This window comes from Passer domesticus, chromosome 9 (genome assembly GCF_036417665.1).
Source record: "Passer domesticus isolate bPasDom1 chromosome 9, bPasDom1.hap1, whole genome shotgun sequence".
NCBI lineage: Eukaryota > Metazoa > Chordata > Aves > Passeriformes > Passeridae > Passer > Passer domesticus.
This window is the reverse complement of record NC_087482.1, coordinates 37,041,575-37,068,703: the sequence shown is the minus strand read 5'-3', so window position 1 is coordinate 37,068,703 and position 27,129 is coordinate 37,041,575. Positions and strand designations below refer to the sequence as shown.

The 27,129-nt window shown below is 43.4% G+C and overlaps 1 protein-coding gene across 4 annotated transcripts in view; it reads left to right on the top strand.

Moving 5' to 3' along the window:
- The window catches only part of GRIP2 (glutamate receptor interacting protein 2), a 262,009-nt gene that overhangs the window by 109,781 nt on the left and 125,099 nt on the right, over positions 1-27,129 (top strand). For 2 of the 4 annotated variants that reach the window (XM_064432757.1, XM_064432764.1), the window contains exon 1: positions 14,670-14,835. The exons of the other annotated variants lie outside the window; for them this stretch is intronic. In XM_064432757.1, coding sequence (XP_064288827.1) covers positions 14,685-14,835 — 151 coding nt within the window. In that variant the 5' untranslated portion in view covers positions 14,670-14,684. Of the gene's footprint in view, positions 1-14,669; positions 14,836-27,129 lie in introns of those variants that run through there. 4 annotated transcript variants of the gene reach the window in all.

Sequence of the window (27,129 nt, the reverse complement as noted above, 5' to 3'; positions counted from 1 at the left end):
TTCATTGGAGTGTGGAAGGACTGTTGCCTTTTGGTTATCACCATTAAACCACTGAATGGAAAGAAGATGAGACTCTGGGTTAAAAATAGTACATATCCTATAATTAAAAACATGCACTTTCATATTTATGTACTCAGAGGCTGAATTAAAGTAATAAAACCCCTTAAATGTGCATTTCATATGGCTTTCATCATGCAGTTTATAGTTTTAATATTCTTGCACCTGGTTCTGCTTCATGTGGTTTTTATGAGCAATCTGTCTGGAGTGGCCAGGGCCAGGGCAGGCAGTGGCAGTGTTTGCACGTGGCCTGCTGAGCACAGGGAAGTGGGAGCTGGCAGCCTGGAGCTGCCTGGGGCCAGCCTGTCTGCCAGCAGATCAGGTTCCCTGTGTCCTGGCACGGTGGTGCCTTGCTAAATTATGCTCTGAGGTCTTAACACTTAATGCCTGGTGTGTCCCAGGAGCTGCTCAGCATTTTTCAGGACGAGCTTCCAACTGCAAATGGGATCTTATGCCTTCACCGTACAAAATAGCTCAAAGAGACTGAGCATTTTTCTGCAGTAACATTGATTATTTTTCCGTGGTGCTTGCTCACAGCAACAACATATTGTTGTGGATCCTGCTCATTGTTCTGGAAGGGCATTAAAAAAAATTATTCTTCTTCTCACAGGATGCTCTTTAGAATTGATTCTGAATCAAAGGTAAAGGAACAAGGCATAACTGAGAGACAATTAGCAGAAAGTTTTGTTCATCTGCAGAATTTCCTGGCTTCTGCTTGGTCCTTCTTATTAGCTTTATTTATCTGGGTAGAAACCCACTGAGATTACAATCTCAGTTTCCAGGATGATTTGTCCTAGTCTCCTGGCTTTGAAAAATGGTCTCCAAACCATCTCAGGAGTGACACTATGGCTATTCTTTTTTGCTACTCACAATCTGTCCTGTTGCTCTAGGAAGCTGTAAATGGTTTGTTTGTTTGCTTCTTTTCCTACACAGCTCCTATAAATCTTTCTTCCCTTTCTCAGGGTGTGAGTTATGACTCCTAGGAGGTTAGTGAAAATCAGCCTGAAAGGGATGGGAAGTATCAATTTGCTGTAAGTAGTTTATTTATAAAGGCTGGGAGAAACACTGGTGGAAATCAGAGCTCTGGGCCTCTGGAGGAGTGTCCCCCTTGCTTGTGGTGTGGATTGCATTGCTGTCCCCTGGCATGGGATGGCTGTGTCCCTGCAAAGGGAGGAGCAGGGGTACATTGCCACCCTGTGTGCAGACCCCTTCCTTCCAGATCCACCATGGAAAAAAGGCTTGGCAAAGCTTTGACATCAGTGTTGGCACTGCTGCTTTCCCCTTGCATAAAAATAAGCCTCCTGCAGAGCTCAGTTTAGTGGCAGTCCTAAATTATGAAATATTTTCCAATAGTCCACAGCACTGGCAAACCTGCCTGTGGGTGATGTCTTGTCAGGTATTCCCACCTGCAGGGTGGACCTGCAAGGTAGGACTTTGCTGGACAAGGAGTTTAAAGGGAGGAATTTGCCATTTCAAAATTTTTATTTAGGTTTTGCAGTGAGAAAGCCTTCAGAAGGAGCAGGAGGCTGGGTCTGAGTGTGCTGATGTCAGTCTGGATTTAGCTGTCTTAAAGGGAATGAGGTTAGTCTAGACTGACACCAGCATAAAAGGAGAGGGCAGAATTAGGCTTATGATATCTAAAAAAGTCTTAGGTCCTGATTCATCAAAGGACTTAAGTATGGCTGAATTCTTCCTAAAGCCCATATGTTAGCATTTTGCTGACAGGAGATGTTTATTTTTATTCAGAAATATCAGAAAGGACGAAGAGGAACACTTTAGAAATAGTTTCCTTCTGTCTAGAAGTATAATTGGCTCTAAATTTGGGCATAAGCAGGAGAAAATATGTTTTAGGCTGAGAATTTATTGTTTATTAAGTAATGTATTTTACTGTGGAAAGCAGCTTCTAATTCAAATATTGTGTCAGTTGCAATGACAACAGTGGTATAATTATTTTTGATAATGAAGGAACATACTATTATTTTGCACAAAGGAGGCTAGAGAGTGGTCATCCTGTAGGATTTTTTTTTTTTTGCTGGCTATAACTTATTTCTGTATGATGTTGTAATTGTGACATAATCACAATCTCGAGATAATACAAGCACTTGACTGCCCTTTATGCATCAAAATACCCCAGAGATCTAATTATCTCATGGCTACTACATTTTCTGACAAGTCTGATAGCTTAAATATTGCAGACCCTGAACATTGATATGCACAGAAAACATTAAATATTCATTTGCTGATACATGTATTTATAAAAATCCCATTTCTCCATTGAGTGAGAGGTGGTTTTCAGGTCACCCAATTCAATAAATATGAGCATATTTGAGGACTCAGGAATTCTTGCTCATTTGAAGTTCTGTAGTTTTCTTGTTTTCTTTTTTTTTTTTTTTTTTTTTTTTTTTTGGCGGGGGCGGGGGGGCAAAATAAATTCAGTAACTACTTTGCTAGGAAAAGGAGTAAATTTCTTCCACAATTTGTTCTGCTAATAGTCTCTGTGTACTGCAAGTGCAGCTGTGCTGGCCTTGTTGTAGTACATCCATGGAAATATGCAGCACTCTGTGCCAGGCTGCAGCTCTTTGCACCTTTGCAATGCACAGCCTGACCTCCCACCCTCCTCGTGGCTCACAGTGGGGAGGGACACAGCCTTGGTCTGGCTGCAGGAGGGGAGTGAAGCTTCCATTTCATCTCTTCTCTCTCCCTGATCATGGTGAACTGAACTTCATTTTTTCAAATTGTTACAAGGTGATTGACTTTTCTGCAGGTTAAGTAAATCCATAAGCGTCCTTCATGTGATTTGAAGCAGTGGATACCTCCACAGTCATTGTGGCCAAAGCAGTCCCCTGGGTCTGGCCAGCTAACTGTCTGGGAGGGCCTCTGATTTTGAAATAACAAATGACGTGGGCTAGTAGCAAATATTAGACGATGCCTCAGCTTTTAAAGAGCAAAACAATTTGTTCCTCGCTGTATCAGCAGAGTTGTCCAATTCACCTTTTGGGGAGTGGCACTTATTTGTGTCTGTTCAGCCCCTGTTTGTGTGACCCTGTTTGTGGTGTCCATACTGTACAGGCAGGAATGCTGTGCATGCCCTGGGGTCACTTTGGAGTCTATATCTGTCTTGCATTGGCTGCTGGAAGTGCCAGGTTTGCTCCTTTCAAGCTGTTAAGGAAGAGGAAGAGGGTGGGGATCTCTCCACTGAGTTTTGAGCAGTGCATTAGTGTCACCTCTGACAGCAGTAAATGACCCAGGAGATCAGCTGGGAGCGCTCACCAGTGATCACAGTGCAGGAAGGGGATCTGTGCCTCAGGGGCTTTTGTGCTGGTGTGCCCCACTGAAGCGATGGATAAATCCAGGGGCTGCATCTTCCTCAGTGACAAGTCAAATCTTCCCCTTGTAGTTGCCTGAAACACAACTTGTGGTAAATTGGATAAGCTGAGCAATTGTGCTGCTTTTGTCACAAGCAAAAGTCACAAGCAGTGAGGGGTCCTCTGCTGGAGTCCAGTGTGAGGCAACAGAGCAGGATCCAACATGTGTGGGCTTTTTTTAAGGAAAAAGGAAAGAGGAAAAGTACAATGAACCCCAGGTGGTCAACCCAAATGGTTTGCTGCCTTTTCTCTTGCACTGACTGATAATCCATTACGGGAGAAATAGATTACCTGCTGAGGAACACACAGGGGTGGTACATGAAGGGAACATGTTCTCTGGGTCCAAGTACAAACTGCTTCTAGCTGGAGCTGTGTCTTCTGCAACAGGTACGTGCAGGAGCAACCTTTGTAGAAGTGAGGAGCCTTCTGTGCTATTCCTTCTGAAGAAAAAAAATAACAAATCCCTGCATTTCCAGATGTGCCATGGCTTCGGGCTGGGGTACTCCTGATGTGGTGACAGAGAACTGTGTGGGTTTGCAGCACCAGTCTGTGGTGATGCTTTTGCAATTTGATGTTCTGTTTCAATCCTTCTGCAGAGCCTAGCTGTCATCCTGCCCTTATGTTAAAAAAAACCACCAAAAAACCAAACCAAAATGCTTTTGTTGTGTGTTTTTGATCTGTTTAGCTCTGAGGAAACCTTTCTGGTATCACCCACCTCAGGTATATAGCTACTTAGCTGTGGTTTGAAGGGGAGTATTGCTTTTATGCTTTATGTACTTGAAAGGAAGTTAAATAAATAGCTCATTTACTCCTTTTAGTTTGTCTTGGACTCTTCACCCCTAAGAAATTGTGAAGCCAAGTGGAATAAGAAAAAGGCTGCATAGCAAGCAGTTTGCCCATGAAACACATTTGTTTTTAATTGCCTCATTAAATCAGGTTATGATGGATTATATGACCTTATCCAATGCAGTCTGACATAATGGGATGCTGTCAGAAGTTCTGGAATAACAGAGTGATTCACTTGACTGGGGTTTTCTTGCTTGTGTTTTTAGCCGCGTTGATCGCTCGCAGTGGTTATACACATTAAGAATGGCTTGGCAAGAGTAAAGGCAAGGTCATTAATGCTTTTTGTCATGATTACTTGATAAGCTTGTTGTTCCACCAGGAATTAATGCCTTGCTGGTAGCACAGGAAGGAGCTTTGAGGCTGTCATGCTGTGCTGCAGTGGAGAGGGTGATGGGCTCACGGATTTCTCCTGGTGCCTCCCAGGGCTCTGTCCATCAGCTGTGGGCAGGGGTTGCAGCCAGTGACAGCACTGCCATCCCAGCAACTCACAGGGCAATTTTCAGCTGAGGTATTTTAAATTATTTGGCTGGTGTTTAACAAACATGCTTGAGGAGGCCCCTCTATGTTGCACATCTGTTTTGGAGAGGGGCATAGCAAATGGAGGTGTTGTCTCCAAGGCAAAGAAAGGTGGTTTGGCAGCAGGAGCTGGCTTTGCTCCCTCCATGAGGGAGCAGGAGCCCTCTTATTTCCTGGCATGTGTTGGTGGCTTGTGTAACGGAGAGATACAAGAACATCCTCCTCTTCCCATGATAGACGAGGTTTGTAGGTTTCAAACTGTTTAAATAAGACTTTTAGCCACCAAAAAATAGAAGAAAAAACTCCCACTCTCAGGTAAATCATTATGCTGCATTTGTTTTCTGAACCCTCTAATAATAATATAAAAAAAGCCATTTTGAATGCTATTCCTTTTGCCTTTTCAATTTCTCCCTTGGAATCTCTCATCTGTTAAATTAGTTTTTGGATTCATCCCAAACTTATGAATATTTCTTTGTCCCTCTTCACTTATCTGTCTCTACTCCCCCATTCTCTTCCAGAATAATTTTCAGTGGATGAATTTTTTGGAAACAGTATTTCCATGTGTAGGTCTTACTAACCCAGCACATCTTTCTTTCAATAATACTGGTGTTTTTTACATCCTGGATGGTTCTATTTAATTGCCAGGAGCAGGACTGTTGACTTGGATGAAGCCCCACTGAGTGTAAGTGCTCTTAAAAGCATTGATTAGGATGGCAGGTTTTGACAGCTGAGTCAGCCAGAAACCTTGAAATACACCATTTGGGATTGTTGGTTGCTGATAATGACTCTCAACTGCCATGGACTTCTATTCTTTTTATCCAAAAGTTTTGAGCTTTCTCCTTCATTAGGACAAGGGCATTCTTCAGACTCCCTTGAAACCAATGAAGCACCTCCTGCTTCCTGCAGTGGTCATTGCTATGGGTGGTTTTGAAGGAAACAAGTGAGATTTAGGAATTTTTTTGAGATACTGCATTTGTTTTCTTATTTACATTAAAGTTCACTGAAAAACTGATTTCCATAATAATTCTTGAGGTTTGTGGGACAATAATGAATTCTAAATCAGAATGCATCTAAACTTTAAAAATTTTCCAGGAAGTTGAAATGTTAGTATATTCCTTATGAAAAGACCAAAATATGTTTCCAGGAGAGTAGATTGCTGTCTGGCATTTCTGTGGGAAATTAAGTTGGCATTATTCTTATCATCTTCATTTGAGTTCTACGGGGGAGGTGGTAAGAGAGTGAGAGAACTCACATCAAGTCAAATTTGCAGTTCCTGGAGCTTGCAGCCTCTGCAGCTTCACGGATCCCTGTGCTTTCAGCCAGGAATGAACCTGCAAGTGTCAGACAGGGCTGAGCAGGCTGCTTGGCCATTGTGGTGTGTGCTTGTAGCACCTGAAGAGAAAACACAACTGCACACCCTTCTTGTTTGGCCTCCAGCCATTTGGTCCAGACACCTTGCACAGCCTGATATTCATCCATCTCTCCTCTCTTTCCCTTTTGAACTTTCCCTGACAGACCCTTAAATGAGTTGGTTTCTGAACATTATCTATGTTGTGGCTCCTGTGGGCATGAAAACCTTGGAGAAACACAGCAGAGCCAGCCAGCAGCAAGGCTCCCCTGCAGGTTCATGAAAATGGAGCTGCTTCTATCAAAGTTTTCTTAAAGCCTGCCAGTCCTTTGGAAAAGCACTCATTTAATCAGAAATCTCCTGTATTTCTGTTCCTTCTCTCTCTATCATCCATTTCCTCATTCCCATTCCCAAGGTTGTCTTTGTCTTTTCCTTCCAACCTGAAGTTCTGGTATCAAGTGCTGTTTTTGGGCTGCCAGCCCCTTGCAAGCAGCCAGATTTAGCAGGTTTTGGAAAAATGCAAGCAACTTCTCTGGGGCAACAGAGGAAGCCACAGAGCTGAAGGCTAGTCCTGATGGAATCCAGGGAGTTTTTACTGTCATGAAGTTCTTTAGCAAGAGCTCTTGTTTATTTGGAGCTGCTGTGCAGTGATTATTTTTCAATAAGAGCTTCAACTTCACCTGAGTGTATCTTGGTGATTACAGAACTGAACCTAAATGTCTGGGGAGAATATGCTAAACTTCACTGCTGCTGGTGACAGGCTTTAGTAATACCTGCTTCCACAAGCCTGTGGCTTTAGACATCTGCCTCATTTGGGTTTCCTGCAAATTACACCCCCAAGGAGCTTAGGGGACTGAAATAATCTGTACTGACAGAATGTGGTATGGAAATGTCCCTCCTTAACTATTTTGCTGCATGACTTCAGTGTGGAAACAAAGGAAGATTGATGGCAGAGAGCAAGTGGAAATCACACTGATGTTTAGGCTTGATCTGGGTTAGGCACTGGAGAAAGAAATAAATGGAAGAGAGAAGTTGGGTCCAGAAGTGTCATTCCTTTTGTTTATTAACTGTCTAAGGTGCTGGTGAGGGAACTCGGCATCTTGTGCCAGAAGCACCACTGTGAATTGCTTTGCTTGGCAGTGCCATCTTTTCAGAGCATTTTGTTTCAATTCCCTCAGAAGCTCGGTGAGAGAGCAGAGTCTCTGAAAAGCTGTAATGAGCCCATGACTTAATTTCCAAATGGCATCTCCTGAGGACATTAAGATGGTGAGGTTAGGGAGGAGCAGTGAGCTGGCTGCTTCTCACTGGTTGTGGCAGCTTCAAGGGTCAGCAGATCCTGCAATTAACAGGGAGCAAGGAGCCAGCCAGGATGCTCTGGCACTTGAGCCAGGATCCTGGGTGGAAGCTAAAGGAAGAGGAGGAAGGCAGTGAGAAACTCGGGAACAGCTTTCTTCTTGCAGCTCTCCTCAAGGCTGACCCCTGGCCATAGGAACCCTTCATTTGAAAGAGAGAACAACATTGTTTTCCTCCCAAATAAGCTCAGATCCTTGTATTATAGCCCTGATTACTGTGTTATCTGAGTGCTTGAATGTACTTGAGTTCTCAGAGCAACTCGATGGTGCATGTGTTTGTGTCCCTGTTTTTAGCTGGGTGCTTGAGGCCAAAGTCCTGCTGATTTCAAGGGGTTGGCTTGGCACCATGTTGTGTGGCCCATCATCTTGTACAGTCCTGAAGCAATGCCATTCACCTCTCCTAGTGGTAAATCATGGATCCCCTACCTAGAAAAGGAAGGGTGTTTTGGGGCCAGTTGGCAGCTCTGAGGTCTCTCCATGATTTGGCCAGAGGTCCTTACAACCTCAGCTATTGTCTCTTTGCAGTTACATGCTTTCTGATCTGGAAAATAATACCAACATTTGTCACTGTGAATCCGTTGTGAGGCCCTGAGCCCAGAGCCCCTCAGTGAGGTGTGGTGGTGTCTGTTTGCCTGCAGAACAGGTACATTATTGGAGGTAGGAGAGCAAGCTGTGCCCACCTCATCCCACTGAAACATCTTGCACTGTCAGTACATCTTTGGTCTGCTGCAGAGTAAATATCTTCCAAGTTCTTCTGAGCTGCTGAATCCCCCTCCTCCATCAGAGCTGCCCACTGAACACAGGCAATATTTCACCAGGGTTTGGGCTGAGTCTCACATCTCATAATCAACTCCTTGTCAGTTAATGCCTCTTTCTGCATGACACCCCTGGGCTGATTTCAGACTGGCAGGGCAGCTTCCAGTTTCATTCCACCAATGTTTCCCCAGCCTCCTGTCTTAAAAGCCACATGTGTAACTTGTCTTTCCTTGCTCTTTCTAAGTTGTTTCTCCCAGTGCTGTTTTTTTTTTTTTTCTAGTCCTTTACTTACGAGCCTCAGGGTGTCACGTAAAAGCAGAAGTTTGGACCAATGTGTGTTTTTCTGCCCCTGTGAGATCATCCTCCAGTTAGAAACCATGGTTACAGGGTCAGTCCCTTTAGACTCAATACTACTGAGCCACCCATGATACTTTATGCTCCTGAAAAAATCTATGTTTCTCTGAGCTTACTTTCTTTGTCAGCTGTCTGCCAAGCTGCATTTGGCACAGGATCAGAGTTGTCACCTTTCCAGATTTCTTTGCTAAACCAAAATAAAATTTCAGAGCAGCTACAACATGGGAGTGCTGAGAAACAGCACCTGAAAGCATCAATTGTGCAGCATTCAAACTTCCACAAAACAGAGTTTTGCTATAACAATTCTGTGTTGGTCTCTCCTCTTTCCCTTCCAGTAGAGAAGTGTCTACTACATGTTCCTGGGCTTGGCTGCAGCGTGTGTTTTGGTGTCTGTGAGTGCCAGGGATTACATGTCAGTCACCAAATCTGTCACCTCACTTTTCCAGGGCTGTGGTTTTCACCCTGCCTAGTGAAGCTTATTATTTAATTGGTGCTATTATGCTCGCAACCTTTGGAAGCCAGGACACTGCAGGTGCTGGAATATCTTGTGAACTACTATCAAACAAGTGAGAGAAATTCAGGTAATTGAAGAAAAGGACCTGGAAAAGAAAATGTGTGAGTCAGATAAACTCATATTTTACTCAGGTATTTTGAATAATTTCCCATGATTAATGGCCACAGTCTGTTCCTTGTTCCCAGTATTGTTGTTGTTACAGTGAAAATACCATAGCCACTGTCAAGCACTGAAATTTATTTATGCTGTTGGTGTGGGTTTTGTTGTCTCTACAGCAATTACAGCTCTTTATTCTCTTGCAGGTGTTTTTGGACAGCTAGTGTTTTCCAGCCCTAGAAAAAATAAACATAAAGCTAAATATGCACCCGATGCTTTTAAAATTGTGAAGGTTTTAAAAACCATCTGAGCCTTTTTTTCTTTGACAGTTTTTATTCTGAGACCACATTCCCTTGAAATAAGCATTAGCTTAGTATGAGTGGTTGGAAGTAGCTGGGTAAATCCTTCATTGCTCTGCCAGGCCTGTGCTCTTTCATTTCTTGAAGATTTTGAAATCCCCAACTTTAATTTCTGTAGCTGCAGTTAAGCTGGTAAGATGCACACAGGTGGCAAAACTCCAACACCATCCTCTTTCTCTTTCGCCTTGATTTATTGTCATGTTTATTATTTTGTAATAAAGCCAAAAGCCCAAAATAATTCACTTGAGACACAGCAGTTGCAAGACACTAAGCTGTTGTCTTCTCAAAAGCTTCTCATGGTCTTTGAAACAGCTGGAAAATAGTGAAGGGAAGGAAATGAAATGGCAGGGCATCAGCAGAAACTTGCAGAGGGGGTCAGTGGCACTGATTGGTGTTAAAGCAGGTGAAGACTTGATGACATAAAGCCTAACAGCAGTGCTGCATGGTGTGATTAATAACTGCAGCATGTTGTGCTGCCTCCAGCCTCACAGAAACTCTGAGTTATGCAGCAAGTGAAACAGAATGCAGTAGGGAAGGATCATAAGGGTTCACCTGTGAAATTGTAGTGAGGCAGGATGCATCTCCTTGTTTGGAGGCGTTTGCTAAGGGTGGAACAAGGACGTGGTGTGTCTGTGGTGTCTCTGTGCTGCAGCAGACCCCTGTGCTCCTGTGATTTCCTGGAACTGTGTTGCAGCAGTGGGGATGGCTTTGAGAACCTAGTGCCAAGCACCAGCTCTGGAGAGCAATGCCTTCAGTTTTGCTTGAGGGTTGCCTACCAAAACAGGCCACAGGCTGGGTCTACTTCAATCTCTCAGATCTGTCAGCTGTGGCTTGGGTAGCCTGGCACAGCCAATTAGGGCTGTGTTTTTGCATCCCTTGCTCCTTGGGGTCTTCCTGCTGAAAACCTCTCTCCCTTTAGTGTTTGTGGCAGATGCACCATCTGCATGCTTTATAAAAATTCCAGGCAATCGTATTGGCTTCCTCCTGTTTGAAATCACTTGGCATGTCCCAGTGCTGAGAAGTACTGAACAGTGCTGCTGGTTAGGGAGCAGGCTCTTCCACAGGGCACAGAATGGCTCTGTGGTCAGGGTGGGATTAGACAGGAACAGAAGAAGAGGAGGATTGCCCAGGATGAAGGGCAGCAGGAGTTGTTCTCAGTCATGTTGGGAAGAGGCAGCTGCTGTGTGCTGCTGACTCACATAATGACCCTTGTGCTAATGCTGTTCCCTATCATTTAACACAAAAATAAAACTGCTAAATTGAGACCAATCTGAAACATGCGTGGTTTGCTTTGGAAGATATTTAATAGCAGCTATACTTTAACTGTGGGACTCTGATTGGAAAAGGAGGGACAAGTAGATAGTTTACATTAACTTAGCAATATTATTGTTATTGTTGAACCTTCCTAAATTCTACCCAAATTGTGGCTTAAATCAAACAGCTTCAGATAATTTGTGAGAAGCAAATAGATGAAACTAAGTGGGAGTAGGACATGAAAGGAGTGTGTGATTACCTGAATGGAAACCAAAGTGTTCCCAGTACTCACAGCAGTTAGTGAGATGCTTCGAAGGTTTTTTCACCTCTTAAATCCTCAGTGCTTTGAGACAGCGATTTTGGCCTTCAAATGACTACAGCAACTTGCTGCTCTGACAGTGGAATAAATTTTGAAAGCAGTGTGAGTGCAATCTACAGGATTAACAGCCAGGCCATAAAGCAGAAATCTTTATGAAATAGAGAGATCTTGTGATTACTTAATCATGAAAAAGTAGCCCGCAAGACCTGGGTGGTTCGTGGTAGCTTGTTGCCTTTTATATTGGCAGGTGGGAAAATACAGATTGGGCTGAGTGCAGGGAGCATCTGCAGTCACAGGGGACGTGCAGGTTGGATCTTTGGTCCCTGAGAGCCCATCTCAGCAAAATCTTTTGCATTGCTCCATGCTGTCTTGCTTTCCTGCTGCTCACTGTATTGTTGCAGCTCTCTAAAATATTAATGAGAGGAGAAGGATTTTGCCCTCAGATGACCCTCTATAGCATTGCTTGCTGGACTGAGAGTCTGGGCTACAGTGCAGTCCCAATCCATGTGTTTTGTTTTTATAGAAGTGGTAGTGGTGACTCGGTATGGATGACAACTAGAATTGGTTATGCCAGCTCTAACTAATGACACTGAAGACTAATAAAGTGACTCTTAGATTGGTTTTGTATTATTAGTCTTGTAATTAATTATGGAGACATGACAGCAGCATTAGTGCTAGTATTAACCATCAAAATGAAACAGAATTGTACTCATAAATCTCACTGATTAGGACTACATGAAGGATTACAGCCATTCTCCAAAGGAAAAGAGAGGAAAAGGAGTGAGTCTGGAGTAGGAGTGAGATGGAGGTGGAAGAAAATTTAGGGAGAGCTAGCAATATGCTGAAGATTATTCAAAGAAGGAGCCTGAGCAAAGGGGACTAAGTCAGCAGCTGCCTGGGTGGATGAGGTTGGGTTTTCCTGCAAGTTATCAGGAAATATGGATCCCATTGCCCTTGAGCCTGGCTACCTGTCTAGTGCTTCCCACTTCCCTTTGGGACTCTGCTGCTGGCTTGACATCCAGTCTGGAAACCACTGCAAAGGCTTTCTCCACTGTGTGAGGCTGGGCCAGAGCCCTGCCCATCTCCCAGGAAGCTCATGGGGAGCTTTAATGCCTGGGAAGAGCAGGCAGATCTCAAATGGTGGAGACCACTGCAAACTGGGACAAGCTCTTGCCAGGAGCAGGCTCTGATTTGGATGCTGCCTGTGGACAGGAGGAAAGGAAAGCAGGAACATCCATGCAGCCCTGGAGGGAAGGCAGGGAGATCCCTGCTCAGCAGAAGAGCTGCCTTTGCTCCTGCATAGTGAGCCAAGCCTGACAGTGGTAAACTGCTGAGAGGAGGCAGTGCAAATTACCTCCTGCCCTGGAGAAAGGTGGCAGGAGGAGAATTATGCCTCAGAGTGATGCATGGGAACAGCACAATTTCCTGGGGTGGTGCAATTTGCATGGTGCTGCTTTTCTGGAGACAAGAGTCATTAAAATATGGGCTTTAATGAGCTGAGAAGCATCTGCCAGATCTTGCACTTGGGGTCTGCTCTGTGGCACTGCTGATGTGGCCATGTCTGGGTGCTGAGAGTTCAGGCCTTGGAGGGTTAGCCAAGGCTGGCAGTGGCTGTGGCTGGTGACCGTGCTCTGCCCTGTGCTGGCCTTTGAGGGTGTGGGCTGCATCTTGCTCAGTGGTGAGAGTGATGGCCCTATTTATAATGCCTTAAATGAAGTGCATAATAATTTAATTTGTACATCCATAAATACTATCTACTGTAGGGTTTGTACTTAATTATATCACTCTAAATGGAGTTTTAGGTATATTAACAGGCTCTCAGTCGTGCTGCCAGCACAACCATGTCCAATCCCTGCACATGGTTGCTTGGAGAAGGTCTGTTCCATTCCACTAACCCCACTGGCCTGGGTGGGGAGGGTTCTTCCAGGCTGGCAGTCACTGCCCAAAAATCATCATTCCTCCCTGAAATGGCCAGGAGGTAATAATGATATTTCTTTGGTGTCAGTGGGAGACACCCACCAGTGTTGGTGGGTGGGAGATAGGATGGTATTGACTCTCTCTGCAGGGCAGAGACAGGAGAAATTTTGGGCTAGGAACCACCTCAGTTCCCAAAATTTTCCAAGGTAAGTTCTTCCTTCAGCCAAATAACTTTGTAGATTGGCTGAGGATTGACCTGACTATAGAGAACTGATAAGCTGCTTCTGCTATTGTTTCTTTTGGGTATAAATAGGTTAATAAACATCTATCTTAGTCTCGTGGTCTGGTTTGAATCTGAGAAGCCAGCAGTAAAGGTGTGTGTTTGTCACAGAATCACAGAATGGTTTGGGTTGGAAGAGACCTGAGAGATCATTTAGTTCTGACCCACCCTGGCATGGGCAGGGATGCCACCTGCTCTATTAGTTTGTTTAGGGTCTCATCCTGTCACCCACCTGACTCCCAGGCAGTCATTCCCAAGCACACAGGGTTGTTTTTTACTTAGCCTCTTGACTCGCAAAACTGTAATTTACAAACAAAATGAGTTTTTCAAAGGGAATGCCCTTCTTACTGCTCATCCATGCCTTGGGTCTGCAGTGCTAGGAGCACAGCAGTACAAGGGACTCTGAACTCTCTCTCTCTGGAGATTGCCATGGACAGGAGATCATGTCAGAGCTTCCCACACAGGGTTCTTGCATTCTTCCCAGTGGTTTGGTGGTGTCTGAGAGCAGCTATGGCACTGGGTGGACACTATAGACTGCTTGTTATTGCCCATTAAAGTCTTCACAAAAATACCAGAGGGTTGTGTAGAAACATTTAAAGGCTCTAAATTTTTTTGAAACTTCAGAGAATCTGAGCTTTTGAAACAGGAAGAGAAGCTATTTTCAGGGATGCATTCATTGGTTCTGCTAAAAATGTCTTGACTAGCTACTTCACCTTGCATTGCCTCAGTGTCTGCAGGAAACTGGAAAAATTCCTTGTCTTTGTCCAAAGATGCTGGTGAGAAAGTAAGTGCTGAAAGGTGAGCAACTGTGTGAGCACAGGAAAGTTAAGGTTTTTTCCTACAAGCTTGCAGAGTTATTTAGCATTTCACATAGATGCAGATATTATTTGCTGTCTGCGTTAGCTATTTCTAGTCTTTGAAAAGAAGCCAGAATTCTTTAAGAGTCACTGCTTTTTCTGAGCTGATGCTGGCTCTTTTGCCTGAGGAGTATTTGAAATCTGCCAGAATGCATGTATTGTCAAAAACAGAAATTGAAAACCCTACACAGGATCTGCTGCCCCTGTGAGTTATGTGCTTTCCCAAGTCATCAGGAAGAAGAAACGCCTGCTCTTGTTGTCTGTAAGAGCTGTGGATGGACAGAGGCAAAAGAAATCCCTCTCCCTCCTCCCCCCTCTCCCATCACCACCCAAAACTCTCTCCTTGGGTGGAAAGAAGCTTTTGAAACACACACACACAAGCGCTTTCCTAGTGACCTGCCTGCTTCTAGCTGTCCCTCCTTCCTTGGGAGCTGGAGCTGCTGAGACACCGGAGCTGGGGAGATCCCATCCCCTCCCTGCAGCCTTGAGACCAAATGAATAAAGTGAACAAGGTTTTGAAGATCCTTAAGAAGTCATCGAGGAGAAGGAAGAGATGGAGAGAGGAGCTGAGGGTGGAGGAGGAAGGGGAGAGCCAGGAACTCTGTGACCCAGGTGGTTTGTGCCACCTGCACCTCTGTACTGCTGGTAAGGAAACAGGAACGTTGCTGCTCACCTTGGGACAATGTTCCTGTTTGATATCCATTGCTTATGTGTGACAGGAGAGCTTCCTACAGCCAGACACTGCTGCTCTGCTCTTTGTGGAAAATATTGGTGGGAGAAGTGGTGAAGACAGGGAACTGAAACTCCTGGGTTTCCTTTTATAAACCTTCCCTTGCTTGTGTGGGTGGCATTTTGCACATTTGTGAAGTGGGGAGAGAAGGGAATATTCTTTCTGGAAGAATGGTGCTCCTGGAAATGTAGGGAGAATGTGTAGCTCATTCAGAATTTTGTTTGATATTTGTGGCTGCATTTTGAGATATTTAAGGCAGAATGTTTATTCTGTATATTTATGCAACTGAAAAGCAATGGGGAATTGATGAAATTAGGTTGCTGTTTTTCTGAGGGATGTTTTTGTCCACCAAAATTGGTGTGGTCCATTATATCCACCCTTGCCTTCCAAGCAAACAATACTGTGGCTGTAATATCATTGAAAATTATTCTGTGTTTAGTCTGTCTATGAAACAGCAAAACAAAAGATGCCGAGAACATGAAAAAGGGTCATTTAGGGCATTCACTGGCACGTCCCCAGCATGTTTGAACTTTCTGCTGGGGGCTGTGACCCAGCAGAGGAAAATGTGTAGGTCTGTGCACTTGGCCATCAGGCTCAGCTTCCTTCCTTTTGCATATGAAGGGATATGAAGCCCTTATGAAACCACACTTAGGATGAAGCCACGCTCAGGTTCAATGTAGGTCAGTGCTCTTCTTGCTGTCACAGTTGGTAGTTTGTTTGCAATAGCATTGTAGCTTTTGTACGTTTACAGACTCGCTCTTTTTCGTTCTCACATGCCTAATTCTGTTGAGCTGTGTTAGTGACCCTGCCCTGGAGCATCTGATGGCTCCGTTCTTGCAGGACCTTGGGTGGCTTCATTTACAGCTGGAGACCTGGGGCACAGAGATGTTACTGGACTTGTCCCGGGTTCCAGAGACTGGGGCAGGGGTGGGCACTGGCCTCTGAGCTTGAGACCTCAGAAAGCATCATGATGAGCAGCACTGCTGACTGTCCTGCTCTTGGCTTCAGCTTCCAGTTGTCCAGACTTTCACCTCTCTTACCTCCTTAGTTAGTTCAACAGTCTGATTGTTTCTGCCACCATTTTTTCCAGTGAATATAGTAAAATAATTTTGCTTAAAATTGTATTTCTTACCTTATCTTTAGGAAACTGATTAAAATTTTTGTTATATTTCTTACCTTATCTTTAAGAAGCTACGTGTGTATTCAGGTATCAGAATGTGAAGAGGCAGCAGAAAACATTAACCAGTTTTGACAGTAAGACACTCAATTTGTATTGGTAACCCTGTGTGTACTTTACTTCCATCTTTTTAATAGGAAGTTGTTACTGAGAAGGTTCACCTCCAGCCCTGAGCTTCTCATGCTGGGAATGTGATCCCATCATGGCTGAGTTTTACATTCAGTCCACTTCCTTCTTGCCATCTCATCTAGTGAGCTCCAAGGTGTGGACCTGAGAGATGGAATGCTTTGGTTATTTTTTTATTTGGTATCTCTTTTGATAAAAAGAATGACACAGATATTTTGAACTTGTAGTTAATGTCAAGCTGTGTGGGCAATAGTAGTTAGATGGCCTGATTCCATCTCAGCTGGGTGTACACTGGACTTCTCCCTCTGAGCCATGGATTCAGGCTGCTTAGCAGGGAAAGGAGAAGAACTGGGGCTTCTCAACCCAAAACATCACAAACTTGCATTATGAATTCTCTGAAGAGTCTATTCCTCTCCGTTGACTGTAAGGGAAGTAAAACTGCAGGCTAAGATTTCACTTGTGGGCTGACTTTTATATGGCTTGTAGGGGTTTTGGAACATGAATGTGTGACTGTCTAAGAACCTTTTGGCTTTATTGCCTGGATATGCTTTAGGTGAAGGGTCCCCTCTTTCACAGTCTCTGCTACTCTGCAACAATTTGTAAGCCTGAGGCTTTTAAAAAGCTCAACTGATGGCTTTTATTTTTCCTAAATGCAAGATTGGTAGTGGGTCAATGCACTTCTGCCATCCAGGCAACAGTGATAGAGATAGATTGACAGAAAAAAAGAGAAAAGCATCAGTTAAAGCAAATGGGGAGAAAAATACTGCATTCCTGCAGTTGGGTTCTGTGCTGGCAGTTATTCCAGCCAGTTATATCTCCACAATAAAATGTAAATGAATGCAATCATTTCTTTTGGAGCCTGGAGGCCTAGTGGTATGAAAAGATAAGCGAGCATTTCCCATTGTTTATTTGGTGGGGATGGCTCTTCTGCGTCTGCTGCTGGCTCTCTGACACCTTGGCAGCATCTAAATGTTGCCTTTATTATTAAAAACACATATATGGGAGTCTAATATCTGAAACGGATTAGAGTGGTGTTTACAGAAGCGTCAGCCAGCCCCCACTCCCTGCAGGCTCTCAGCATTCCTGCTCCTTCTGCAGGAGCAGGGCACAGGAGGGGGAATGCCAGCAGCTGGCTGAGGGCTGGGAAAAGCAGACGCACAAGGCAGGGAGTGATGGGTCTGTGATGGGTGTGGTTGTCACTGGTCAGAGGGACAAGCAGGAGGGACTGGGAGTCTCCAGTGAGCTGCTCCAGAGGCTGAGGAGGGGGAACAGAGGGAGGGTGGAGAACAATAGGACATGACAGTGGCACTGGGATAATCTCTGATCCTATTTAGGCATATTTAATTGGACTGTCAGTTTTTTACATCTCATGCATTTTAATAAGGATTTTTCTTTGCCTCTTGTTTTATCTTCTCGTAGCTCCTTGGATTTCCCTGTGGACAGTCTCTCTGGATTTCTTTGTTTTGTGTCCCCCCCTTTCCCATTGCAAAGCAGCACTGAGTTGCCTGGCTTTGTGGTGTCTAAGCACAAAGACAGATTCAGCAAAGGAGCTGTTTGGGAAAGCCTCATGTTATTATCAAGAGAGAAATTTGGTAAGGGAGGGGTGATTGTCAGTGACCTAAACGTGTGCTATCACAGCTCTTTCTGCACTGTTCTACGGCTCTGAATATAAACCTACATCCCAATCATATGTAATTTTAAGGGGAACTAATTTTTTCCCCTCTCTGGTCATTCTGAAAGCTAAGATACATTTATTCTTATGATTTTTCACCCAGTATTGGCTACCTTAAAAATACAGAGCTGCTGAACTTCTGGGTTATATAAATTAAGTCAAAGGGATGTTGCTCAGCCTTTCAGATCACCTCTGTTCTAATCCTACCCTTTCATTCCTAGGTGATGCCAGACCTAGTTGCTTCATCCTCCCACAAGAAATCCCCCAGGCACATGATTAAAACCAAGCCATCCTTGTGAAGTCACTGGCCAAGCTTGCCAGAATTGCTGGTGTATTTCTTGTGGCTTTGAAGTTCACAAGTACTGGGGCTTGGAGGGACATGAGGACCCACAGAAGGGGCAGTCCCGGCAGGGAAAGGAGATCAGAAGCTGCAGTGATCTCTGATGGGCTGCTCTCAGAGCTGGTCTTGTCATACCTGATTCCTGGGGTGAAGACAAACATCTTCAGAGAGGTGCCTTCCAGAGTGATTCCCCTTCAGAAGGGGGCTGCATCAACAAGGGAGTCCAAAATTGCATGGCCAGGCTATCTAGATAGTTTGTGTGCTTTGGGAAATCAAGGTGCAAAACTCATGAGAAGGGTATCCCAGACCCTTGGCAGAGGAGGAGATGGGAAGAGCTGCAGGTGGTGGTGGAAGCCAGGAATAGGTATCTCCTACTTTGGAAGAGACCCTGTACCTAATATCTGCAGAAGTGCAGCTGCCATAAAATCCTGTGTCCCATCAGCAGGGTGGTTTTCACAAGGCTTTTATGAGTTTTGTGATGACAGCTTGGCTTGATGCAATTTATTGTCCTGCCAGGTTGTCTTCTCTGTTTATATCTTGTGGGTCTTATTGTACAGCAGTAAATCATTGCAAAGCTGATAGTTTAGTTTCCAGGCATAAATTCAAAAGCTGGAAAAAGAGATTTGTGTATTCCTATGCCTCTGTTCTTTGAATATGGCTGTTCATAGAGCTCTGTATGCCCCTAAATCTGAGAATGATATTTGGTAAAAGCAGTGGTAACTTAAATAGTGTGAGGAACCTCTAAATAAATTTTTATATGGGATTGCAAGAGGTGAAGTGATTTGGACAAGACTGTACACCAGGGAAGATACAGAAACAGGAAAGGGAAAGAGATCCTTTTGGCAGAGCATTGGCACAAGGCTGGGTCTATGTGCTGCACTATTTGGTCAAGGTGGGGTCTGGGGATGGTGCTGGAGCGCTGCAAGCAGCAGTCAAGCAGCTGAGGTTAAACCTCTGAAGGTCCTGGCACAGCACTGAGACCTGGCACCAAGTGTTCTGCTAGTGAGGGCAGCATTGTTGCTGGTAGGATGGAGAAAACCTAGAGTGGGAATTAATGTGTGGCTCTGAAGAAGTCAGGGTTAATAGCATCGAGGCTGGGATGCTTGTAGATAAAGGCAAAGGATCCCAAGGAAGCCACAGGCTGAAGACCCTAATAATCCTCCCTCCTCCAGTGCCCTGCAGTGGTGAGTGAACTGTAAATGAAGCAGTTATTAGCAGCTCTGCTCATAGCACAAGATATAAACTGGTCTATTGAGCAAGAAAGAGGTGCCCTTTTTTAACCTTTCAAAGTGATTTCCCTTGTGGGGACCAGCAGAAGGAGAAAGCTGTGCTTCCTGACTGGAGCCAGGTGCCCTTTCCAAGCCCCAGCAGCCCTGATCTCTCTCTTTGCTAAGGGCCTTGTGGAGCTGCATTATTTATGGCTCCTCCTGGGCACCTCACTTGCACGTCCTGCAGTGCCCATGGAAAGGGAATTGCTGGCATTCACTGGAGATTCAGAGGTGACTAAAAGCTCACAAATGGTTATGGTCTCTCTTAACTTCTAGCAAAGATAATTGTACAGAGAAAGCTTTTGATCAAACAGATTCAGTCCATTGTAGCCAAACATAAATTTTGCTGAGAAAATATTCTGTTTCAACATTTTCAGCAATTAAACCCTTCTACATTTGGACTGTTTGGTGCTAGAAATTAATTAGTTGATAATATTCTCTTTAGAATGAAGACAAATGTTTTTATGTCTTTGCTGAAGGCTAATATTTGCAAAAAGAAAAAGTATATGAGGTCCTTAAATCTCTTTAATCTCGTTCTGATAAATATACTTTCTTATTGTAAAGTGTTATTTGAATTTCTGTGTGCCTCTTTCTCACATTTCCTATAATGCCAAGCACTACGGAGGGGGTAAATAAGAGCTGCAGGTTTCAGCTTTCAGAGGACTGGAGTGATCAGATTCAATCCAATCCTTCCATCTGGGGATCGGCTGTAATAAACACTAAGGAAATGAGTGAAAATGTTTGATGAGACAGACCTTTTTCTTCTTCAAGAGCAAGTACATGAATGCTCACATTATTAGAGGTGGCATCCACACCTTGTTTACTTATAAAGTAGTTGCAGAAGCTGTGTAGTTCAGTCCTTTTTGCAGCCAGAACTTGAATTTGTCTGTGGTTGAGACAAGCACAGGTGAGCCTGGAGGCCAACAGCTGGAATTTCTAGGGAAGCAGAGACACATACTGAATTAGCTTCTCAAAACACTCTGCAGCACTTGCTTTGGCAGGTTTTCTGCAGTTGAAAACCAAAAATAAATAAGCAAAGCCAGGCAGCAAAAGAATTTCAGAAAAATCCAGACGCCATCGTTCCGATTCATCTGAAATCCCACCTGTAGGATGTATCAACACTGACTGTGGAGCAAAGTGTTTCCACCTCATTCCCCTGATGATGGGACCAACCCATTAATAAGGAAATGCAAATAGAGAGTGAGAGTTTCAGTCTCCCTGACTATAAAATGCAGCCTTGACATTGCTTTTAGACACCAACATAAAATATAAAGTATAGACTGAATCACAGCCTTTGTGAAGAGCTGAGTTTGGCACTGCTGATTAGTGAAATCAGTTTGGCAATTCTGGGATAAGGGAAATGTAGGCTATTGGAGTAGGAAAATACTTCAGGAATGGGGATAATAAATTAAGTCTGAAGACAGTAGATGTGGGAAATGGAGTTCCTAAAGTCTCCCTTGGATGACAAAAATAAATATCTCACTTAGTAGGAAGTATGGAATTGCTGGTAAGTGCTTTTCAAAATATCAGCTGTTGGCCAGATTCAATCCATTATTAATTATGCCATCATGGTGATAATTGTTACAATTTAGACACTTCCCAAACAAATCTCTAGTTAATTGACAGTGCAGTCAGTTCTTGGAAAAGTGAGCGTTGTGTAACCTCTGTGATGGTGCAGCTCTGGGTCTGGTAACCACAGGGGCTGCTAAATCTACACCTACTATCAAATGGGGTGAGAAGTTCAAAACTGGTGTGAGAAGAAAAATGCTTAAATGAGGAAAAATGAATGATGAATTTTCAGATGGGTATATGGATTTACTCAGGGCTGGGCTCAGTTACCTACTCTGCTGTTGGCTTCCAGTCTGGTGGCTAGGCCACTGATGAGAAGTACCACTTTTGCCAGAGTAAATGGGTACAGCTGTTTTGCAGATGAAAAAATAATGCCAGTTATGTGTGGCAGTGGATTTGGTAATGAGATTTGATGGTGGACAAGGATAATTCAGCTTGATGTCCTGTGAAAACACAGGCCAAATCCTTCAGCCATGTATCCCTGGCAACTTGGAGAAGATCAAGGCAAACCTGGTTGGTTTACTGGTAGGCAGACGTCTGGTTTTGATTTAAGGAAACCAGAATACAGATAATGTGCTGTTGCCTTCATTAATTTGTTCTTGTGACTAAAACACCTTTATTGGTATTATTTGGAAAAGGCATCTGTATATAACAGTTTAAAATAGAGATAATTGTACTTCTCTTGGCCCATTCTCTACCTCTTCTACTTAAACCCTACCCAGTGTGCTATGGGAATATCTGTACACTGTAGGCTAAATGAACCCTCAGATGAGGTTTCTGTAAGCAAACATAGTATTGGTACAGTGTGTTTAATGAGAGTAATAAAATTCAATTTCATGAATCCTTAAAACCTCTTGAACATTCTGCTATTGATTAATAATTGTTTAACTTGAAACTTCCAATATTTTGCTTAAAAAACAAAGTAGTTTTTTTTACTGGGTGCTAAATATTTGTAACACCAAGTCTACCAGCATGAACATGCTATTTTAAAAGGTACATATACATCCTAGCATGAGCAGAAGTGATTCTGCACGGTTATTTAAATTTTCCCTGTATAAAATGCCAAAAATGAGGCTGTTTTAATTTCAAAGCTAAGCTGCAGGTTGCAGTGACCGCAGCTTTCCCACCATCCTTTCTGGGGCTGATGGTGCTCTGTAAGTGACAGATTTGTGTGTTATCTTTGTGTTCACAGTAAAGGACTGCAGCTGGCACTTAAACTGGGGCACAAGAACCTGCTTAAAAGGGAGATGCCTTTTGGCTTTCAGCTTTCTAACTCGTCTGGGCTGTTCCTGGCTAATTGCTTCATTAGCACAGCACCAATGTAAAATAGAGTGAGAAGACTGTTGGGAGTACATCCATGAAGGCAGAGCATGACCCCTGTCTAGGCAGGCATCTGCAGCCAGTGTTTGCAGGAGCCTTTCATTCTCCCAAGTCAATTGGCAGTCGGAGCGAGCGGAGCACGGCACACGGAGATAAGACTATTTTAATTTCTTGCTTCAGGAGACTCAGCTGCCTCCTTGGAAAGACTGATGTCTTGTCTATGGATTCACAGACTGAGCAAACATACTGTGTCATTTAATTATTAAAGGATAGCTTCAGCATTTCCTGGCAAAATAAACTGTGGTCTTAGGCTGAATCCTGGCAAAAGTGTTTCACCTGCAGGACCACTCCTCTTACTGTGGGCAATAGGCAGCAGCACTTTGGTCACTACTCTTTGGGATAATACAGCTCTGATAACCCCATTTCCAAATATCAGCTGATAAAATAGGCATAGTAGGAAGAGATGTCTACAAGTAATACTGATATGCCTTAAGCTGGAATTTCAAGAAAGGAACATAGAGGTGAATGCCTAAAGTAGTCATCTTAGCTCTGGGACATAATTCAAATGCCATTCACCCACTTGAATTGCAGAAAAGTGCCCCAAAAATCCTGTGTGTTCACCCTTCCTGCTCATAAGGGGTGTGACTTATGGAGAGGAAGAATGGGAAGACATTGTCAGCACATGTGATGGTTACACATGGCTGCATTCCTGGTCTCAGCAAATGCAATGGTGAGAACTAGGAATTTCTCCAAAGAGCCTCTTGCTGGTTTCTTGCAGCTGGTGCTACAGGGGGTTGACGGTCTGGGAGAAATTCTAATTTAGGGGAAATAATTGCATGTAGCTGTAAACTAAACGTGACATTTCTCATGAAGTGTCGTTTTAGTGAGTTTGTAAGAAATTGCACAGGATGTTAAGAATGTGTGTCAGAAAAAGTGCCCCTGGATGCAGGAAATAAGAACTTTCAAAGTATCAAGGGTGAGGGTTAATTACTGAAGCATGTTTGCCTTTTTTGCTGAACACAGTTTGTGGCAGACTGTCACCTGCATAAGTTATTGTCAGGGTAATTAAACGTTCCAGTGCCACATGACACATCCCAACCCACGTTTTACTCTGTTGGAGGCTGTGGCATTGCACAGGGAAAGCTGTAGCCATGCTAATTAGGATCAGGCAAGGTACTTGTAAAGCATCATTTAGACCATTTCCTTTTGGGAATTGTCTACTAATGAGCGTGGTTCCAATGAAATTATTCACTGTTCACACTGTCACAGGATCATTTATTAAGGGTAATCAGTTAAAGCAGTAGAGATGTCAATGTGGGTAGAACATCTTCTTCCAAATGTCTGTTATTGACAATGTCAATATATGAGGAGAAAAGCACTTCACTTTGGCTTTGTTGAGCTGCCAGTTTGACCCCCCCCCAGCCCGAACCAACAGCATTTTTTTATCAGCATATTTGATTTAACACACTCCAAGAGGCAATAAGCTTGGAGCATGGAGGAGGGGTGAGCCCCTTCTGGCCTCTCTGGTGCTGCTCTGCTTCCACAGCGGATATGGGTGTTTCTGTGGGAATTCCTGTGCCAGGAAGGGGGGCTTCATTGCCAACAGATAGCAGCCAATGAGTCTGTGGGATACCTCAATTTTATAGATCAGCTCATCCTGCCTTTGGTTCAAGGCTTACTGTATTGGATTTGTTGTTTCAGCATTGATCCTGCTTGCTTATCTAAGGCAGACTTTTTGTCTCCAAATGCTTTAATGCCACAGTTGGTCAATGTTATTTTCTTCTGTAGCTCTCAAAGAGCTCTCAGGCTCTTGTGGGGGATCTGTTGTCTGTTAATTGCAATAGATTATAATAATATTCACTATGGCATGAATGTTTTTGAGAGATGCCTTCAGATGGTTGTCAGCCCATCTGTTTGACATATTTTTGCAGGACAGTAATCCCACATAATCTATATGCCCATATATACTCATACACTATTTACAGAGAAAAACTATCTGTGGTGAACTTCATTTATTTTGCTTTCTTCCTAAATGGAAGGTGTACACTGGTTAGCCACTTTAATGTGGTCTGAGCTATAGAGATGATAAAAAGACTGTTAGTCCAGTACCTGGAAATACCTGGTTTTATTTTTTGCAGACAATGTGCAAATACCAAAAGAAAAGAAGAAAAGGCTGCCTTTCCATATAAATCTGCATTTTTCTCCCCAGAGCCTGTTTTATGGGTCTGCCCACTGACTGTACTGATAGTCATTGAAGCACATAAAAAGTAATGTGGGAACATCCTTTAAACTAGTGAAGAGAAGATGAAAATAATCAGAACAAATTCACAAAGGCAGTATTATCAGTATTTGTAACATTAATACATTCAGCCATAACTGCACCTGTTAGTAAGGAAATACTGCCTTCTAAAATGCATTTTAGTACAGTGTGTAATTTTCAGGATATGTATTAGACACTCAGGATTTTGCTTTATTATTCCCGAGGAAGAAAACAAACTATATGGCAACTTCAAGGGAAAAATGAACTAATTTAATGTGAGCTCTACTTGGAATAGTTTCTGCTCCTTTAATTTTGTTTTGATACATATCTTTAAATGTTTACTTGAATAGAAGGCTGTTTCTTTTTCTTGCCATTTCTCCACTGGTTGCTGTTATAGAAAAAGTGTATTCATTGTCAGACAGATAAACATAGCAGTACATACATATATTATGAATACTGTATATTCATTAATCACACTGTGTTTGGCTTTATTTTTTTCTGAAACTTGGTGTATATTTTCATTATCCTCTTGCATTATTTGCAATGGATTCTATGGCTTGGCAGAGTCACCTCAAATACTAGACATGATAAATGGTAATAGATTTCCCATTATACAAATGTTTTTTTATCCTCTTAGTTTAATTGCTGCATTTCTCACTACTTCTATTGTGCACTCTCGATGACCAGTGTCCCCACAGTCATTTCCTGAGCTGAAATGAGGATTAGATTTATATATGGGAGAGCAGAAAACACATTTGTTTCAGTATCGAAGAGAAACAGCTGTTTTGTTTTCAACTGGCATTTTCTCTAAGGTAAAACCAATTGTCTTGGGACATTCAGGCAATTCCCCTGGCTAAAGAAGTTCTCTGAGACTCTTGGATGAGCGTAAATTGGATCTTAATATTCAGGTTTAAATCAGAATATGCTTAAATTGTAGTGATGAACCCAGAGAGAGAATGAAATGGCACGGTTCCTCTAGTCTTATTTGTAGACTGGTACTTCAGCATCATGAAAGCAAGGAAGCTGTGGTGCAAAATGGTATTTTGACTGGAGAAAGAGTGTAAGATCCTCTGCTACAGTTCCAGTGAAATTAATTGGAGATGCCTGTGCTCAATAGAGGGGAGAGAAGAAAAGGCAGCCTGAACAGAGCATGCAACTGTGAGTGGGGAGCTGGGAGTCAGTGCTCAGGCTGTCTCAGAAATTGAACATTTGGGGTCTAATCAGACCCCAGGTACTTTTCATCTTCTGTACAAGGTTTTAAATGCATACTTTACATCTAAATTTATCTATAGTTAATACACACGTACACAGTTGTCAGTACTTTCAACTCTATATAATTTTAAAGAAAACAAGATGGAGGGAAGAAGAAAATCTATTGTGTTGTTACATCAAGATTGGCCTCGAAATTACTGAGGGTTTATTGAGTGTTGAGGATCTGTAATGGCAATTCCTGAATTTGGAATTTGGTGTTAGCTCTCTGGGATTGTCATTTGTGTGTGCTGCTGACACTTCTACACAACCAGAGCAGCTCTCCATAGCCCCTTCCCTGCTGGAAAGCTTTCTGGGTCAGTCTGTGTTGTTTTCCTTTGGTTCCAAACTTAGACCTCTGAGTCTGAATTTGCAAAACTGTTCATGTGCTCTTCTAGCCTGAAAAGTGGGAAGATAGCCCTGGTGACTAAGTGCAAAAACTCAGTGGCAGAGCATTGCTGAGATCAGGCACTGGAGGTGAATTATTCTGTGTCATGTCTCTGAGGAGACTCCTGGAAAGCCACAGTGTGTTGTTTCCACAGACCAATGGCTGCAGGCAGCAAATTGCAATCTCCAGAGTCATCTGTGGGATCAGCAGAAATGTTGGCTAGAGGTAAACTCCCAGATGTCCATCTATTGAGGGCAGCCTGTACCCCTCAGGTATTGATTTAGTGATGAAGCTTTCTCGTACAGATCCAGAGTTTCCCTATGGGTTCCTGGGAGGCACTGCTGAGCTCCCCTGGGAGCTTGGTAAGAAATAGTTGAGAACCACTACTGCTGTAGTCTGAGTTCCCATAGAGAGAGGGAAGAATATTTTGCTTATTCAGCTGCTGGGAGAGGCTCAGCTCAGCAAAAAAGGTCAAGAAAAGTGCTGCTCCCAGTGTGATTTGGTCTAAAATTCAAATGAAAGGGAGTAGTAACATATTGTTTGGGCAGAGTCCTCAGCAGGTGTTGCTCTCCCAGAAGAGTGTGGGGATGAGCAGGACTGGGCAAGAAAGGGAGTGAGACTTGTGTGCCATCATGAACCCTCTCTAAAGTCCTTCCACAAAAAAAATAGTGTGACGTTTGTTTGGGAAATTGATGTTCAACTTGTGGTTTGTGGGATGGTGGCTTTCCTCTTAGGTCTGCATGATATTGTCAGTGGTTTCTACAAACACAAAAAGCTCTGCTGCTCTACTGCAGACAAGTTTCTTTAGCAGGACTTGCCCTGCTGGGGCTGTTACCAGAAC